This window comes from Bombina bombina, chromosome 2 (genome assembly GCF_027579735.1).
Source record: "Bombina bombina isolate aBomBom1 chromosome 2, aBomBom1.pri, whole genome shotgun sequence".
Taxonomy (NCBI): domain Eukaryota; kingdom Metazoa; phylum Chordata; class Amphibia; order Anura; family Bombinatoridae; genus Bombina; species Bombina bombina.
The window spans coordinates 114049017-114069532 of record NC_069500.1 but is presented as its reverse complement, the minus strand read 5'-3'; the positions used below and the strand labels follow the sequence as shown (position 1 = coordinate 114069532).

Here is a 20516-nt window from a genome sequence, read left to right as displayed (position 1 = left end):
ATATCTGTCAGGAATACCTGAATATCCCTTGACATGTATATATTTTTTTTTAGAAGACAACCCAAAGTATTGATCTAGGCCCATTTTGGTATATTTCATGCCACCATTTCACCGCCAAATGTCATCAAATAAAAAAAAAAGTTCACTTTTTCACAAATTTTGTCACAAACTTTAGGTTTCCCACTGAAATTATTTACAAACAGCTTCTGCAATTAAGGCACAAATGGTTGTAAATGCTTCTTTGGGATCCCCTTTGTTCAGAAATAGCAGACTTATATGGCTTTGGCATTGCTTTTTGGTAATTAGAAGGCCACTAAATGCTGCTGCGCACCACACGTAAATTATGCCCAGCAGTGAAGGGGTTAATTAGGTAGGTTGTAGGGAGCTTGCAAGGTTAATTTTAGCTTTAGGGTAGAGATCAGCCTCGCACCTGACACATCCCACCCCCTGATCCCTCCCAAACAGTTCTCTTCCCTCCCCCACCCCACAATTGTCCCCGCCATCTTAAGTACTGGCAGAAAGTCTGCCAGTACTAAATAAAAGGAGTTTTTCTTTTTTTTAATAAAAAAAAAAAAAAATGTTTTAGCTGTGATGGACCCCTGCCTTAGCCCCAACCTCCATGATCCCCCCCCCCAGCTCTCTAACCCTCTCCCCTACCTAATTGCCGCCATCTTGGGTACTGGCAGCTGTCTGCCAGTACCCAATTTGCCCCAAAAACAAGTGTTTTTTTTATCTTTTTTGCAATTTTTAATGTTTTCTGTAGTGTAGCAGCCCCCCACAATACCCCAACCCCCTCCCCCTCCCAGATCCTTATATATTTATTTTTTTTTATTCTTTTTTCCCCCCTCTTCCCTCCTCATTGGTGTCAGTGGCCAGCTAATCGCGCGCGCACGCGCCATCGCACGCTCCCGGCACCCGGCGTGCACATTGCACTTACAGGAACCGGATGCCGGGTACCGATGGGCCGCCCACCCGCCTCCCTGTTATGCTCCCACCCACCAACGAACCGGCACCATCGCTACCGGTGCAGAGAGGGCCACAGAGTGGCTCTCTCTGCATCGGAGTCTTCTGAAAAGGTATTGCAGGATGCCTCCATATGGAGGCATCACTGCAATACCCTGAGAGCTGCTGGAAGCGATTGCGATCGGTTCCAGCACTCTCTTAGACAACTGACGTACCAGGTACGTCTATTGTCATTAACTGGTTGTTAATGCATGACGTACCTGGTACGTCAGTTGTCATTAAGGGGTTAAAGGGACATTCTAGTCTATATTGACCCTAATGGCATCTGAAAGTAGATATGTAGTAGATGCAGCCTTCCTGCTGCAAGGTTTGTAGCTTCAGATGTGAATGAAACTGTCTCTTGCATTCTACATACTCCAGACTGAGGCAGGTAAAAAGCACTATATTTTAATCTACATTTCAAACAGTAAAATGTAATAGATTTATAATTTTAATTCAAATACAATGCTAGGACAAGAAAGCTCTATCATACATTAGAAAATAATGTCCCTGTAATATGTTAATATCGCTCCACAATATTTGCAATGTTATATCCATAATTATATTTGCTACAAAATCACATGCACATTTTTACTCTTATCTTTATGCTATAACTCAGCATCAGCTTCTTTTGTAAACGTCTGCTGCAGAACAGTGTCAGTATGGCTGGTACCGTATAATTACTAAATCACATCACCAATTACATAGCGTGCACATGGCTGTTAGTACAGTGCCCCATATTATTCAAATTTGAGCAGCTCCAACTCTCATTCAAGACCTTAAAGGGATATGAAACCTCAAATTTTTCTCTCATGATTCAGATTTTAAACAACTTTCTAATTTACTTCTATTATCAATTGTTCTTTGTTCTCTAAGTATCTTTTGTTGAAAAGAAGGGACATATGTTTAGGAGCCGGCCCATTTTTGGAGCACTATATTGCAGCAGTTTTGCAAAAATGTTATCCATTTGCAAGAGCACTAGATGGGGCAGCACTATTTCCTACTATGTAGTGCAGCAGATACCTACCGCTGGGTATCTCTTCAACAAAGAATATCATGAGAATGAAGCAAATTTGATCATATAAGTAAATTGGAAACTTTTTTTTAAATGCCATGCTCTGTATGAATCACAAAAGGAATGGGTTTCATATTCCTTTAAAGGAACATTAAAATAATTTTAGATATAGGTATGTATCCTTTTTTTGTGGTCAGTACAAATATAAATGAGCTAGTGTAAGCAAAATAAATCGGCATACTTGTGTAGGTTGCATGCACTCTGGTCTCTATGAAGGAGAGTAAATTACAGGAAAACAAAGACAAATAAATAGTGAATGTATGAACATGGTATTGCTTTTTTACTATGTACAATTAAAGGTTTTGGGACAGATTATAAATGGATACCTACAATTTATTTCATGATTCAGACTTTAAGCTTCTTTATCAATTACTTCTGTTATCAAATTTTCTTTGTACTCTTGATATCTTTTGTTGGAAAGCTGGGACGTAAGCTCAGGGGCATGCACGTGTCTGGAGCACTATATAGCAGCATTTTTATAAGAATATTATCCATTTACAAGAGCACTAGATGACAGCACTATTTCCTGCCGTGTAGTGCTATAGACACCTAACAAGGTAGCTCTTCAACAAAGAATACCATGGGAGCAAAGCTTATTTGATACTCTCTGTCTGAATCGCAAATGAAAATGTTTGCGTACTCACTTTACAGCGCCTCACTTTACAGCGCTTCACTTTACAGCGATTCACTAATACAGCGCTTTGTGGAGCTGAAGTTCCACCTCCAAGGTTTTTGAAACAGTGCTGTAATCTTAGTGAGATGGCGAGAAAAGTGACTGGCACCATTTTATTATGCGCAGTTCACTCTGTTTACAGCTTTACAGTGCAATCTCAGTGTTATAGTGTGGGAAATTTTACTACAGAAATTGTCACTATTTTACAGGTACAGTATTTATTGAATTGAGTTAAACTAAATGTAGCTCTATTGCACCCTAATATATGAGAGTTCAAACATGTTTTCAAGTTTTTAAACACACTGGCAAGTGAAAAGAAAGCTAAAACCACCTTGTTTCACTTTAAGGCGGTTTTCATTTTACAGTGGGGCTCTGGTCCCTAACCCGCTGTATGAACGGGGTATACCTGTATTTTATTATTATACTTTATTTATGAACCTATTCTGCAGCGCTGTCCATGGGTACCATTCACTTAAATAAAACAATGATATAAAACTTGTAAGAGACAGGACAAAATTTGACAAACACATACAGGAGGAATTGATTGCCCTATTCCCGTGGGAACTTACAGTTTAGAAGGGTAGGATATCACTTTACCGTCCCTGGGCATAAGCTATACCCCTTACATTTTGCACTGGTATTACAATTCATATATATCATGCGCATGGTAGTATAATGCACACTATATTATTCATGCTAGGTAGAGTAGATGCATTCTTAAACCTCCCAACATTTCAAAATTCCAAAGAGGGACACCCTTTGGAGAGGTATATATGTGTGTGTGTGTGTGATCTACCCATTTTCTGTTCCTGTGAACAATTATTTATGCGTTTTTAATGTTGGATACAATACATTTTTGAACTTTTATTCATTGATTGCAAGCATAGTTTCACTTTCTCGTGTATATATATATATATATATATATATATATATATATATACACACACTTAGGTACACCTTGCTAGTAACAGGCTGGACCCCCTTTTGCCTTCAGAACTGCCTTAATTCTTCGTGGCATAGATTCAACAAGGTGTTGGAAACATTCCTCAGAGATTTTGGTCCATATTGACATGATAGCATCACGCAGTTGCTGCAGATTTGTCGGCTGCACATCCATAATATGAATCCCCCATTCCACCACATGACAAAGGTGCTCTATTGGATTGAGATCTGGTGACCGTGGAGGCCATTGGAGTACAGTGAACTCATTGTCATGTTCAAGAAACCAGTTTGAGATGATTTGAGTTTTGTGAGATGGTGCATTATCCTGCTGGAAGTAGCCATCAGAAGATGGGTACACTGTTGTCATTAAGAAATGGACATGGTCAGCAACAATACTCAGGTAGGCCGTGATGTTTAAATGATGCTCAATTGGTACTAACGGGCCCAAAGTGTGCCAAGAAAATATCCCCCACACCATTACACCACCACCAGCCTGAACCGTTGGTACAAGGCAGGATGGATCCATGCTTTCATGTTGTTTATGCCAAATTCTGACCTTACCATCTGAATGTCGCAGCTGAAATCGAGACTCATCAAACCAGGCAACATTTTTCCAATCTTCTATTGTCCAATTTTGGTGAGCCTGTGCGGATTGTAGCCTCAGTTTCCTGTTCTTAGCTGACAGGAGTGGCATCCGGTGTGGTCTTCTGCTGCTGTAGCTCATCTGCTTCAAGGTTCGATGTGTTGTGTGTTCAGAGATGGTATTCTGCATTCCTTGTTTGTAACAAGTGGTTATTTGAGTTACTGTGAGGAAGGGATATCAGAGCGCCAAACAAATGTAGGCTGGGTCCAGGATCAGAACAACAAATACCAGTAATAACAATAAGTGTTTAAAAAGTACAATTTAATACAATTTGATACAATTATAGTAAGTGCTATTACACTCGAATACAAAACAGCAACAATTCATGGATCCATGTTACAATAGAAATAAAATTCAGGTTTCGGACTTTAAGAAGCCAATACTTGCGGTGGTTTGGAACTTAAAAAAGGCCAATACTTGCGGTAGTATCTAGTAAATTGATTATAGGAGGCAATTGATATTGGACTTCAATACGGTGGCAGATAAGTTAAAAAGATAAAAATCCGATAACCACTTTTGTCACGCTCCGTATTAGTTTAGGAGCCTATTTTTTTTCCACATCTATCACCCACACTGGTATTTAATTAAGATCCCCGTAATTCCCAAATCATCTGTATAAACACATAAGTAAAACCTATGTTGTGAGCCGGGTGTTTTTTTTACCATCTATATAATATCGATCCTTCAGTATTTGCCCCATTTATTGATTTAACACCTTCATACTGATCACTACCATATACATATTTTTTATCGCATGTCATTTTATCGGATTTTTATCTTTTTAACTTATCTGCCACCGTATTGAAGTTCCAAACCACCTCAAGTATTGGCTTCTTAAAGTCCGAAACCTGAATTGTTGGCTATGCAAAATTGGGGAATGGGTAATAAAGGGATCATCTACATTTTTAAACAACAAACATTCTGGTGTTTACTGTCCCTTTAAATAAACCTAACACTAACCCCCGACGATCCACTTACAGTTCTTGAAGTCCCGCTTGAAGGATCCATCCAGCCGGCAAGAAGTCTTCATCCAGACGGCCTCTTTCATCTTCATCCAGTCAGCTAAGTCGTCATCCAGGCGGCAAGAAGTCTTTATCCAGGCAGCCTCTTCTATCTTTATCCATCAGGCGCAGAGCGGGTTCATCCTGAAGACATCCGGCGCGGAACTTCTCTTCAATACGGTCACCGCCGTAAACTGGATCATTAATGCAAGTGACGTCATCCAAGATGGCTTCCCTTGCATTCCGATTGGCTGAAAGGTTCCAATCAGCCAATAGGATTTGAGCAGCTAAAATCTTATTGGCTGTTCCAATCAGCCAATAGGATTTGAGCAGCTCTCATCCTATTGGCTGTTCCAGTCAGCCAATAGGATGAGAGCTCAATTCTATTGGCTGATTGGAACAGCCAATAGGATGAGAGCTGCTCAAATCCTATTGGCTGATTGGAACCTTTCAGCCAATCGGAATGCAAGGGACGCCATCTTGGATGACGTCATTTGCATTGAAGATCCAGTTTACAGCGGCGACTGTATTGAAGTGGAGCTCCGCGCCGGATGTCTTTAGGATGGACCCGCTCCACACCGGATGAATAAAGATAGAAGAGGCCGTCTGGATGAAGACTTCTTGCCGCCTTGATTTGGACTTCGCCGGCTGGATGAAGATGGAAGAGGCCGTCTGGATGAAGACTTCTTGCCGGCTGAATGGATCCTTCAAGCAGGACTTCAATAACTGTAAGTGGATCATCAGGGCTTAGTGTTAGGTTTATTTAAGATTTTTTGGGGTGGGTTTTATTTTTACAGTAGGGTCTGGGCAGTAAAAGAGTTAAATGCCCTTTTCAGGGCAATGTCCTTGCAAATGCCCTTTTCAGGGCAAAAGGGAGCTTAGGTTATTTTAGATAGGGTTTTTATTTTTTTTGGGGGGGTTGGTTGGTTGGGTGGTGGGTTTTACTGTTGGGGGGGTGTTTGTATTCTTTTTTACAGGTAAAAGAACTGATTTCTTTGGGGCAATGCCCCACAAAAGGCCCTTTTAAGGGCCATTGGTAGTTTATTTTAGGCTAGGGTTTTTTTTATTTTGGGGGGGGCTTTTTTATTTTGATAGGGCTATTAAATTAGGAGTTATTCTTTTTTATTTTTGATAATGTGTTTGTTTATTTTCGTAGTTTAGGGTTTTTTATTTTTGTAACTTAGCGTTTATTTTTTTTTTTTATTTTTTTAGAAGGTTTAATAGTAGATTTAAATAATTTGAGTAGGGTTAGGGTTTTTTAATATGTAATTTATTTTATTTAATTGGTAGTTTAATGTAATTTTAGTATAACAGCTAGGGTAGGTTAATTAATATTTTTAAAATAGTTATTTTTAATTCTACAGGTAAGTTTTAATTTATTTGAAGATAGGGATGTTGTAATTTTAATTTAAATTTAGCGGGGTTTAGGGGTTAATAGCTTAATTTAGTTTATGGAGATGTGGGGGGCTGGCGGTTTAGGGGTTAATAGGTTTAGTTAATGGTGGTGATGTGGGAGGCCAGAGGTTTACGGGTTAATACATTTCTTTAGGTGGCGACGCGGTAGGGGTTAATAACTTTATTTAGTTGCGGCGGGGTCCGGGAGTGACGGGATAGAGGTTAATAACTTTATTTAGTAGCGGCGGGGTCCGGGAGCGGCGGGATAGGGGTTAAACATTTTAGTATAGTGGCGGCGTTTAGTGACAGGGTATAAATAAAGTTGGTAAAAAAACGAATAGACACGAGATCGATGACTGTTAGTTAACAACAGTCTGATGCTCATCGCCCTGTACTTGGTGCGCGTCTTTTTGCCGGATTTTTTAATAAATATGGAGAGCGTATTCAGGTCCGCGGCCGCGATGTTAGGCTTTGTTAGGGGAGCGTATTGGTGACCGCGAATGCAGCATAGTTGAGCCTTTGATAAATATTCCCCCTCAGTCAGAAGCCCCATGCTGAAGTGCTGTGAAAAAGTATTTCCCTCCTTACCCTGAACTACCACTCTAAATAACTAGCGCTAGTTAGCGCACCCTACAGACAACCACCGATATTTTTTTAAAAGAAATCACTATTTTTGGGAAAGAAATAATATTAAAAAAAATAATTTTGTGCAGAGGAGGGCAATTTGGGACTATGGGCTATCAAAGCATGACAGTTGGACTGACAGCAGAATTCGTTACTGTCTCGCATAAATCAGGACAGTTGCAAGGTATGCATTCTTTACCTTATTTAATAGATTTCTACGAGTGCTTGCACTAAAATTCATGTTGGACAATGCTTGAAAGCTAAGCCGCTGGAGTACAAAAATTCCTCTCAAGTAATTGAGTTTTTGGTAAAGCTCTTTGATCTAAACCTTCCAAGTTTTTAAAAGCCCAGTAGGAAGTGATAACAGATAATAGCTAGTTTTCAAAAGCGCTACATGCAAAACTAGTATTACGGACTATGTGCAAGAACAAAACACATAATCATCATAATCATCAACCTGTAATATAAGCGCAATAAGTGTGCTACTACCGCTTCCCATGTAAAGTATAGGGTGCGCTATTTATGTATCTGGAGCATTAAAAAAGCTTTGGTTAAACATTTATCTTAAATTAAAATTATATCAGGCGTGTTAAAAATGCTTTAGTTAAAGGGATATGATAGTGATACCCAAATATTGAAGCACTTGAAAGTGATGCAGAATAGATGTAAAAAGCTAACCAAAATATATATTCTGAACATCTCTATGTAAAAATGGAAGATATTTTAGCTCAAAATGTTTTTTTTTTGTTCATTGAGATGTTCATGTGATATTTTCTTGTCAGCTTTTTACAATTAGGCTGCATCATCACTTTCAAGTAATCTAACATATAAGTATTATGTCCCGTTTTACTTTAGTTAAAATTAATTTTAGCCAACAACTTCTAGTGCTTAATCATGCATTATGTTTCCACAAAATAACCATCACTATCACCATACCCTATCGATCACGTTCCATTTGTAATCTAGCCCTTTTTGGGTAATTTAATTGGGACTTTAATGTGACATTATTGATGGATAAATTTGATTGATATACAAGTAGATGTAGAAAAACTAAAATCTATAATTGGGGAATAAACACATAACCACAAAATTAAGCATAATGCTACTCACATTTACAAAATGATGTACAAATACATAACTGTCATTACCTAATGAGACGTGAAACTTTTAATTACTAATATCTGTTTTCTGCTCAGTGGTGTTGGTGAGGGTCACACAAATATAGCCTTGAGGGCCAAATGTGGTCCGCTGGCCATAGTTTGGATAGTCCTGCAGACAGTAATGTCCCATTAATACAACACAGATTTGCAATGTTATTTCTATATTTATTTATTATATTATATTTATTTATATATATTATATATTCCTTGTCTGAGGAAGGTGGAGAGTATCCCTGAAACGTTACCACTTTAAAAGGACCAGCGACTTTAATAGGACCTCCTTGTCTGCATTGTATGTTAGTTGTCATCCTGGTGGATGTTGTATAATCGGTGATAGTGCGCTTTCTTGGACTTATATGTATCGCTTTACAATAGCTCTGAGACCTTGCATAGCTGTGCTCAGCTCACAATTACCCTTGTCTCTAGGCCATACCTCAGCTTCAGCTTCTTTTCTGCTATGGTCAGGATAACAGTGCAATATTGTCAGTGTGGATGGTACCACTTGAAAATCATCTTGAGGATGTTTACATTTGTATCCTTATGTTCTGGCCAATCAGAAAGCATATTTAAATGAGCTAGTACTTCATACTATGGTATCCATACTAGTATGCATTAAGATATCTGTGGGAGTGGAAAAAGTAAAATTTTCTGACACAGAAAAAGCTGTCATTTTAAATGATGTACGTTGTTTGTTCTACTATGTGTAATTAAACAGTTGTATAGGTCATTTAATTTATATTTCCATTAGTGATAGATGTTACAAGAGGAGATGTAAAAGATCTAAAATATTTAATGGGTCATTAAACACCTAACCATAGATTTATGTAAAATTAAAATGAAATAAAATAAATACATGCTCTTATTTGTTAGAGGATGTAATTTTAAAGGGACACTGAACCCAATTTTTTTCTTTTGTGATTCAGATAGAACATGCAATTTTAAGCAACTTTCTAATTTACTCCTATTATCATTTTTTCTTTGTTCTCTTGCTATCTTTATTTGAAAAAAAAGGCATCTAGTTTTTTTATTTGGTTCAGAACTCTGGACTGCACTTTTTATTGGTGGATGAATTTATCCACCAATCAGCAAGAACAACCCAGGTTGGTCACCAAAAATGGGCCAGCATCTAAACTTACATTCTTAAATTTCAAATAAAGATACCAAGAGAATGAAGAAAATTTGATAATAGGAGTAAATTAGAAAGTTGCTTAAAATGTCATGCTCTATCTGAATCATGAAAGAAAAAATTTGCGTTTAGTGTCCCTTTAACACTAGCGACGCTCCAACTCCATGTGTTTAACCCCCACAAAGAAGTCAAATACATAAACAAAAGTGCCATTTAGATGACGCAGAGCACTGCTGCATGTCATTATTTTTTAATTAGAATGGCCCATTAAGCATAATGTCTGTAAATTAATTATATATTTTGTCTGTTATTTCTTAATTTTCCATGGCAAATTTTTAATAGGGACAATAAATCTGCATTTACGGCTGCAAACCCTCTCTTATTTCTGCTCTTAGAACATTTTTCTCCCTTATTTTTTACATGTAAAATCTAATTTTAAACATTTAATATTGTACTCTTGTACTCTTATTTAGTCTGACAGTTTAATGTCTTTACTCCCACTGTGCCTTAATGTGAATGTAAATTTTGATGCTAAAGTGCCCAGTTTTTAAAAATTTGATTAAAAACAGGGGCACTTTAATTCATCAAAATTTACATTTCACTTGTGTTGTGAAAAAAAACTTACCTTTTAATCTTCACAGCAGCTCCAGCTTCCTCCGCCCGTCGCAAAGCCTCTTCCTGGGTCTAAAATGAGAAATCCGGCTTCCTCCAATCACGGCGTTGAATAAGACACTGATTCCCCGGGGGGAAGCCGTGATTGGAGGATGACCTATCCATCATTTCTGATATCAGAAATGGCTTGCGACGACCGGAGGAAGCTGGAGCTGCTGTCAAGTTTAAAAGGTAAGTATTTTTTTACAACAAGAGTGAAATGTAAATTTTGATGAATTAAAGTGCCCCTGTTTTTAATCGAATTTTTAAAAACCGGTCACTTTAGCATCAAAATTTACATTCACTTTAAATGAGAAATAGAATTCACAATTTTTTTCTTTCATGATTCAGATAGAGCATGCAATTTTAAACAACTTTCTAATTTATTTCTATTTTCAATTTGTCTTCGTTCATTTGGTATCTTTTATTGAAAAGCAGACATGTATGCTTAGAAGCCAGACCATTTATGGTGCGCTATATGGTGGAAGTACTAGATGGCAGCAGTCTTTCCATGTACTGCTCCAGATGCCTACCTATGTCTATCTTCAACACAGAAATTTGATAACAGAAGTACATTGGAAACGTTTTAAAAATGGTTTGCACTGTCTAAATCACAAAACAACATTTCCCTTTAAGCTAGTCAATGATGATGATTTGTATATCTTTATCAGATTGTAAAATAAAGTGTTTTTTTCAGTAACTAATCTATAATTTGTCAAATTCCTATATGTAATTTGTCAATTCCTTAGTTTTTCTTCAAAAAAGTTGGTAACCCTACCTGCAGTGCATATTACAATTATCCTTAGCTTATACAGGGCTGTATGTGAGTCTGGACTGCACTTTTTATTGGTGGATGAATTTATCCACCAATCAGCAAGAACAACCCAGGTTGGTCACCAAAAATGGGCCAGCATCTAAACTTACATTCTTAAATTTCAAATAAAGATACCAAGAGAATGAAGAAAATTTGATAATAGGAGTAAATTAGAAAGTTGCTTAAAATGTCATGCTCTATCTGAATCATGAAAGAAAAAATTTGCGTTTAGTGTCCCTTTAACACTAGCGACGCTCCAACTCCATGTGTTTAACCCCCACAAAGAAGTCAAATACATAAACAAAAGTGCCATTTAGATGACGCAGAGCACTGCTGCATGTCATTATTTTTTAATTAGAATGGCCCATTAAGCATAATGTCTGTAAATTAATTATATATTTTGTCTGTTATTTCTTAATTTTCCATGGCAAATTTTTAATAGGGACAATAAATCTGCATTTACGGCTGCAAACCCTCTCTTATTTCTGCTCTTAGAACATTTTTCTCCCTTATTTTTTACATGTAAAATCTAATTTTAAACATTTAATATTGTACTCTTGTACTCTTATTTAGTCTGACAGTTTAATGTCTTTACTCCCACTGTGCCTTAATGTGAATGTAAATTTTGATGCTAAAGTGCCCGGTTTTTAAAAATTTGATTAAAAACAGGGGCACTTTAATTCATCAAAATTTACATTTCACTTGTGTTGTGAAAAAAAACTTACCTTTTAATCTTCACAGCAGCTCCAGCTTCCTCCGCCCGTCGCAAAGCCTCTTCCTGGGTCTAAAATGAGAAATCCGGCTTCCTCCAATCACGGCGTTGAATAAGACACTGATTCCCCCGGGGGGAAGCCGTGATTGGAGGATGACCTATCCATCATTTCTGATATCAGAAATGGCTTGCGACGACCGGAGGAAGCTGGAGCTGCTGTCAAGTTTAAAAGGTAAGTATTTTTTTACAACAAGAGTGAAATGTAAATTTTGATGAATTAAAGTGCCCCTGTTTTTAATCGAATTTTTAAAAACCGGTCACTTTAGCATCAAAATTTACATTCACTTTAAATGAGAAATAGAATTCACATTTTTTTTCTTTCATGATTCAGATAGAGCATGCAATTTTAAACAACTTTCTAATTTATTTCTATTTTCAATTTGTCTTCATTCATTTGGTATCTTTTATTGAAAAGCAGACATGTATGCTTAGAAGCCAGACCATTTATGGTGCGCTATATGGTGGAAGTACTAGATGGCAGCAGTCTTTCCATGTACTGCTCCAGATGCCTACCTATGTCTATCTTCAACACAGAAATATGATAACAGAAGTACATTGGAAACGTTTTAAAAATGGTTTGCACTGTCTAAATCACAAAACAACATTTCCCTTTAAGCTAGTCAATGATGATGATTTGTATATCTTTATCAGATTGTAAAATAAAGTGTTTTTTTCAGTAACTAATCTATAATTTGTCAAATTCCTATATGTAATTTGTCAATTCCTTAGTTTTTCTTCAAAAAAGTTGGTAACCCTACCTGCAGTGCATATTACAATTATCCTTAGCTTATACAGGGCTGTATGTGAGTCTCACCTTATAGCAGTGCCCCTTATTGGCTCCAGCATAAGATAACAAGAACGTAAATTCCCTTTTTTTTATATATATATTTCTACTAGCCAGTTGTTTTTCTATGTACAAGACATTTTTAAAAATTTTAAAGCAATGTAAAAGTTAAACAACTTTTATCATGCATTTAAAAAGCACATTTTTTAACATCACAGACACACTTCACGCGCATTATTAATACAAAGGTTTCAATGCTTTTGCCTTTGTTAGAAATTATCTGAAATTTAAATGTTAATATGTAGGTAGCCAACACACAGGCTATTATCTAATATGTCTTGCTGCTCGCACAATTTATTAGTCGGGGCTTACTTTCAAAGATTATAAAATATGTTCTATGCATTTTTAGAGAATTCAGACACATTCACTATTGATGGAGAATTGCATAAGCATGCATATTTCTGTCCTACATTTTATTATGAATTCTGAAAGTGTATTATGACTCGCCATACTGAAAACAATATGTTAATAGTTTATTTTATTTTAGCTGAAAAAAAACTCATCATGCCAATGAATAGACATGTGCATGGTGAAAAAATTCGGTTCGGATCGATTCAGATTTTTTCGAATTTCAGTTCGGATCGATTCGAACTCGGAAAAATTCGAATCAATTCGGTTCGGATTCGTTTTGGATTTATTCGGATTCGAATAAATTCGGTTCGATTTGGTTCGTTTCGGAAACCAAATCCGGAGTGATATAACCTAATATACTGTACAATACTAGTGTAATCCATGGCCATCTGAATCTACCGAATAAATCTGAATAAATCCGAACTAATTCGGATTTATTCGGTAGATTCGGCACTATTTTTTTCTGAAATTCGAATCGATCCCGAATTTTACGAATTCGGACGATTTCCGAATCGATCCGAAACGAATCGCACATTTCTACTAATGAAAGAATTGCAAGACAAATGTGTGTGAAGAAGTATAAGATGATACTTGCTAGACTTTTTCATTGTAATACCTGTTATGACTATGGGATGTCCACTTTTACAACTTCGCAGTGTTTTGCAAACAGTATTTTGTCCAAAAATAATGCCTAAACATTTTATGAATACATGTAAATATGCAAATGATATTTATATAGCATGTAATATTTATATAACATATTTTTATTAACCAAAAAAAATGTTACAACGCTGTTAGGAACAATAATACTTAAGTTACATCTTCACTATATATATTTCTTTCCTCTTTACATTAAACTAACCAATTCATTTACTTTGAATCTGTTATCAATAAAAAATATATACATGCAATATTATTTTAACATATATGATCTGCAACAGGAATCTTACAGACTATTTTTGCGAGTTTGGAAAACTTTTGACAAATAAAATTAATACTCTTACAAAAGTTGAACAATTAGCAACTTTTATACAAGCCCTAAGTTCTGCAAAGTTAAATTAAAGGGATATGAAATCACAAGAACAGTTTTGTGTTTCATATACCTTTAAAGGTCCCTTATAGTTAAATGAAAGGACCACAATTCAAACTCTTTTATCTAGGTTTTTAAAATTCTGCAAAACAAATAGCTGAATAAGTAATTTGCTACATTTTCTAAGCTTAAAGGGCCGTGATAGTCAAAAAAATCACATGCTCTTATTTCTAATATATCAAGCAACACTGCATGCATGTGTTTTACCTATTTGTGTGGGTTAAATACGAAGGGGGAGATTTAATAATCAGCGGGTGCTGCTTTCCACACCCATAATTTCTGGCCCGCCGGATGCAGCAGTTAAGAAGCAGTGGCCATAAGACTGCTGCTCCTTAACTATCCACCTCCTTTCAGGTGGCGGACTGCAATCATCCCGATCAGATACGATCGGAAAGATTGACACCCCTGCTAGCGGTCGATTGGCCTCAAATGTGCAGTGTGCGGCATTGCACAAGCATTTTACAAGCATTTAGCGAAACTGGGCAGACATGGTTCGCTACAGCGAATCATGTTCACCCGGCATATAATAGATTGACCCCATAGAGTTGCAGGGTCGCTGCTGGTCCTGCTAGTATGGAAGCTGCAGAGAACTGCTGGTCCCAAGCAGAAATTGCTGCTTAACCAATCAGCAGCGCTAGTAACACAGTAACATTTGCAACTGTAATAGACTTTATGCCTTCGTTTTTTTACACCAAGATGTTAACTTATTATTTATTTATTTTTTCTTTTTGTAGAGTGATGAATCCTGTCAATCTGTGGAGGTAAGAAAATAGACATTAAAAGTATTTTTAAGAACATAATAAATGCATATTATATAATGCAAAAAACTAAAAAAATGGTTACAGGGTTACCGGCTGTATTCTAGTCTTTTAGAAAAAGATCTCTCCTCAGAGCGATAAACTGTTTTCAAAACTGAAGCTATTTCAATCCATAAAGAAACATTATTTTTAAATGACTTTGAACTACAATAAACAATCAAATACTACAGTGGTTTTCTATAGAGAATTAATCCTACCTAATCTTTGTGGTAACAGCCCCATTGTGCTGTGGGCGGAGGATATAGCTGCCCCATCTGCGTTTTCTTCCTGTGAACCTACACCCCCATATGTCCTAAACACCCCTAACTGCAGAGTCACACCCCAGGAGTGCCCAACTCTGCTTGCATAACACTTGTAGCCCCCCCCTATGCAGACTCTGCCCACATAGCACCCTTAACTACTCCAACATGTTTTCCTGTCTTAGGGTAACTATTGCCCCCCTACCAGCTACCACTAATAGGTTACTGGAACCACAACTGCCTCACTAGCAGTATTCCTTTTTGCACTTTTCTCACAGATTTTTGGATGGAAGCACATTTTTGCCAGGCTTACACAATATATATATTGGCTTTTTATGTGGCTTATATGTGGACAAACAGAGTTGTTTCTTGTTTTTATATTATGTTAAAATAGTGACCAAATAACACTAATAATATAGAAAACAAGATCATAAATAAAATATGATCCTCAGAATTCTCATTCCATGCCTCAGAACATTTGCTGGGTGCTTTAAGGGAGTTTCAAGTAATTATGGGAAGTGGCCAACCTGCATTTAGTTGGCAGGGCCACATGTGGTGGGGGGGGGTCACACACGGAGGGGTGAGGCTGTGGATGTGTCTGGTTGTGACATTATGGGCAGGGCTTGGCCAGTCCCTTAAAACCGTAACAACAAGGGACTGCAGGCAGGAAGCGGCCATACATTCCAATCCATCAACATCCCACAGGATGCAGGACCATTGGGAATTATGTAATTCATGACTGCAATAGAGATGTATGTCATTCATGGTTGAATTTATTATTCCAATATAGAGTTTCAACATAATTGTCTTATGGGAGAGTCAATATTTAGAAAATAATTATATTGCCTAAAATACTTTACCTGCCACAGATACGTGTTGCTCTGTTGACCAGAAGAGACCATAACTATCTTCTTAGTAACAAAATGTAACTTCCACAAGTCTTTCCTGTGAACATCTGAAAAAAAATAATGATAACACTAAAATTGGTTAGAGAAATTTGAATCCCCATCAGTTTTGAAATATTAATCCATCTTGCAAAATTGATTAATTTATTTTATATTGCGTGAATGTTTCACTTTTAATATTTTAGATACCCTGTGTGAATGTTAATAATACCTAAGACAGCTGCAAAGATGTTAGTAGAACAAACGTGTAATTGTGAAGGTGCTTTGGGTTTTGATACAATTATGGATTGTTATGAAAGAATTTAAAAAGAAAACGTTTGAGTTAATCAGAAGGGGATTTCTAAAGTATGGTACCAATGTAATTACAATAAACATGAGTTATCGTAGTGATGGCTAACTTCCTAATGACTGCTGATTATTATTTTAGATGCCTTAAAGGGATATGAAACACAATTTATTTTCTTTCATGATTCAGATAGAGCATGCAATTTTAAGCAACTTTCTAATTTACTCCTATTATCAATTATTCTTCGTTCTCATGGTATCTTTAGTTGAAACAGCAGGAATGTAAGCTTAGGATCCGGCCCAATTTTTTATTCAGCACCTGGGTAGTGCTTGCTGATTGGTAGCTACATTTAGCTACCAATCAGCAAGCGATATAAAGGTTCTGAACCAAAAATGGGCCGGCTCCTAAGCATACATTCTTGATTTTTTAAATAAAGATTGCAAGAGAATGAATACAATTTAATAGGAGTAATTTAGAAAGTTGCTTAAAATTGCATGCTCTATCTGAGTTATGAAATAAAAAAATGGGTTTCATATCCCTTTAAGTGCTGCTAATAAATTATCTGTATAAAACAAATAATAATAAAATTACTGAAAATGACCAGTGACATTGGTTCTGGCTTTCTTTTGAGTTGCGGCCATGTTTTCCATTCTACCAGAAGTCCTGAAAGCACAAAAAACACACAATCATTACTTCTGCACAAACCACTAGTTAACCCTGAGTTGTAAAAGCATTGCAATTGGAATAGGAATAGTGTAGTAGAGGGTCACTGTAATTGTTGAGCAGAACATAGCTATTTCAAGGTAAATGATTACAGGGTTTGTTCTGTACATAGTGGCAATATGAATAAGGGTTAATGATAGGAGTGTTGCAAATGTTCAAAAGTATCTATAAAAGGAACATTAAAGGGACAGTCTACTCCAAAATTGTGTATTGTTTATAAAGATAGATAATCCCTTTATTACCAATTCCCTTGCATAACCAACATGTTTATATTAATATACTTTTTACCTCGTATCTAAGCCACTGCAGACTGCCCCCTTATTTTTAGTTCTTTTGACAGACTTAGATTTTAGCCAATAAGTGCTGACTTATAAATAACTCCACGGGAGTAAGCACAGTGTTATCTATATGGCACCGTCTAGCTATGAAAAATGGTCAAAATTCACTGAGATAACAGGTGGCTTTCAAGGTCTTAGAAATTAGCATATGAGCCTGCCTAGGTTTAGCTTTCCACAAAGAATACTAAGAGTACAAAGCAAATTTGATTTTAACAGTACATTTGAAAGTTGTTTAAAATTGCATGTCCTATCTGAATCATGATCATGAATCATGATAGTTTAATTTTGACTAGACTGTCTCTTTTTTTTTTTTTTTTATAATATCTTTATTAATTCCAGCAACAACAGAGAAAAAAAAAAGTAAATTCATGTCAAGTTGTATTTCATTGTGCCATGCAAGGCCTTCATACATATAAAAAAACAGAAATATAAAGAATAACAATAGTGAGTGATACCAAACAAACGTAACAAGACAAGTAAATACTAATACCTGGCTTTTAAAATCTGATCAATTATGTCGCTGGAAATTTTATAAATATTTAAACCACTAATGAGGCGGGGGAAAGAAGAAAAAAGGAGAAAAAAAAAAAAAAAAAAAAAAAGAAATAATCTATACTATACACTTTCTCTCTCTCTCCCCCCTCCACCCACCCCCCACCTCCCCTACTAACCCCACCTCTTCTCTTTCTCTACTTATTATTTCACAATTACTATTTCATACTGTTATCTCCCGAGGACCCGATATCCATGTTGACGGGAATACTTCTAATATAACCAATTCCAAGAAAGCTATAGAATTTAAGAAGGGTTGTAAAATACGTCTTTGAATCTGTAACGGGTAAGAAATAATTAGTGGAGACCAATCCAGAAGAAAGGCCCTGACCTTACGTTCAGCTATAAATTTAGTATGAAAGGATTCAAATAAAATTTGGAACTGGATTTCTTTAAGGAACCCTGTGATTCTAGGAGCTGTATGATCTTTCCAGCCTTTAGTGATTAACTGTCTCGCAATTATAATAATTGTGTTAAATATCTTTATCGCCCTCTTAGGGCGTAACTCAGCATTAGTTAGAAAAACTACCTCATCAGCCGTGAATGGTGCCATATCTCTATAGATTTTACTATACCAGAATCTTATCTTTTGCCAATATTGTTGAATCTTTGGACAAGACCAAAACATATGGAGAATATCCGCCCTATCCATGGAGCATCTTGGGCAGGCATAATTCTGAGAAGGATAGAATCTGGCCATTTTATCCAGGGAAAGATAATAATTATTGACTAGTTTTAGATGCGCTTCTTTCCATGATGTGGAAACTTGTAATTTTTCTAACTCTGTGAAACTTCGCTCAATCCTGTTCTCCTCTAATTCTGGCAAATATTTCTTCCAGAAGTTATATAGTTTATCTACGCATAATTCACCCTGTCTAGCCAGAAGGATATCATAGATCAGTGATATCGAAGACTGACCCAGAGAGAATTGACGGATAATATTTTTAATGTCCATCCAATCCCTTAGAAATTCAGAATTCCATTTTTGTGTAAATATATAATGCCGTAGTTGAAAATAAGCAAATAAATTCGAACAATGTAAATTAAACCTTTGAAATAATAATTCTGAGGGTAATAACTGATTATCATCAAATAACTGATAAACATAAGTCAGTCCAGCTTCGGCCCATAATCTAAACACTCTCTGATTTATGCCCGGAGTAAATTCAGGATTACCTACTATAGGGAGATATTCCGAAAAAAATGGGGAGATTTTTAATATTCGACAAATTTTTTGCCAAGCTATAATAACATTTTTAAGGGAAATTAGTTTACTAAGATTTGAAGGTAACTTTAGTACCGGACAATGGAGAACAGCTTTCAATGAGAAAGGGGAGATCAGGAATGATTCTAGCTCTGTTGTCACGAACTTATCTACCCCTGTGATCCAATCGAGGGCCAGTTTAACTAAGCTAGCCAAATTGTAAAGCCTAAAGTCTGGTAAGGCCAGCCCTGCCCTAGGACGTTTCTGCATCAGTTTACTAAGACTAATCCTTGGCTTCTTATTACCCCATATAAATTTAGATAACCAAGACTGTACATTACCAATATATTTATTGGTCATAAATAACGGAAGATTCTGGAGAAGATATAGAACTCTAGGGAAGATAATAGTTTTAATCAGATTAATTCTAGCAGTCAATGAGATGGGAAGCGAGGCCCAGTTTTCAAGATCATTTTTAATTTTTTGTAATATCGGAGGAAAATTTAACTTGTACCAAATTGTTGGGTTTCTATGAAAGGTAATACCTAGATATCGAAAGAACTCAACCACTTTAAAAGGGTGATCTTCCCAATTGGATCCTTTCTTATCTACCCAGAGGAGTTCACTCTTATCGAAATTTATTTTATATCCTGAGAAGGAGGAAATTTTTTTAAATAATTGTAACAATATGGGGATGGAATATTGCGCCTTATCCAAGAATATTAACAAATCATCCGCATATAAGAGAGTATTTAAACTAAAGGAACCGAGTTGAACCCCTAATAGCCTATCCCGCAATAAGATAGCAAAAGGCTCTAATGCTAAATTGAAAAGCAAAGGGGAGAGGGGACACCCTTGTCTTGTCCCTCTTTTAAGTGAAATATATGGGGAAGAATGGCCATTGATGCAGAGAAATGAAATCGGGTTTTTATATAAATTCCTGACGAATTCCAGAAACTGATTCTTGAATCCAAACCGTTCCAATGCTGTAAATAAATAGTTCCAGTTCACTGCATCAAAGGCCTTCTCAGCATCTACTGTTAAAATAGCTGTTTCAGAAATCTTTTTAAATTGTTCGTTCTTGGGATCTAAATTCCATGCATAATCTAGAAATGTAGTCACTTGACGTATATTCTTAAGAGAGTTCCTATCCCTCATAAATCCAGTTTGATCTGGATGGATAATCCCATCTAATAACTTGGCCAGCCTAATCGAAATAATAGCAGTCAGCAATTTATAATCAGCATTGAGTACTGATATAGGCCTATATGACCCTGGATCTTCCGGG

At 36.4% G+C, this 20516-nt stretch overlaps 1 protein-coding gene across 2 annotated transcripts in view; it reads left to right on the top strand.

Moving 5' to 3' along the window:
- DAB2 (DAB adaptor protein 2) overlaps positions 1-20516 on the top strand; it is a 347304-nt gene that overhangs the window by 176835 nt on the left and 149953 nt on the right. For both annotated transcript variants that reach the window (XM_053701226.1, XM_053701225.1), the window contains exon 7: positions 14898-14924. In XM_053701226.1, coding sequence (XP_053557201.1) covers positions 14898-14924 — 27 coding nt within the window. The remainder of the gene's footprint in view (positions 1-14897; positions 14925-20516) is intronic.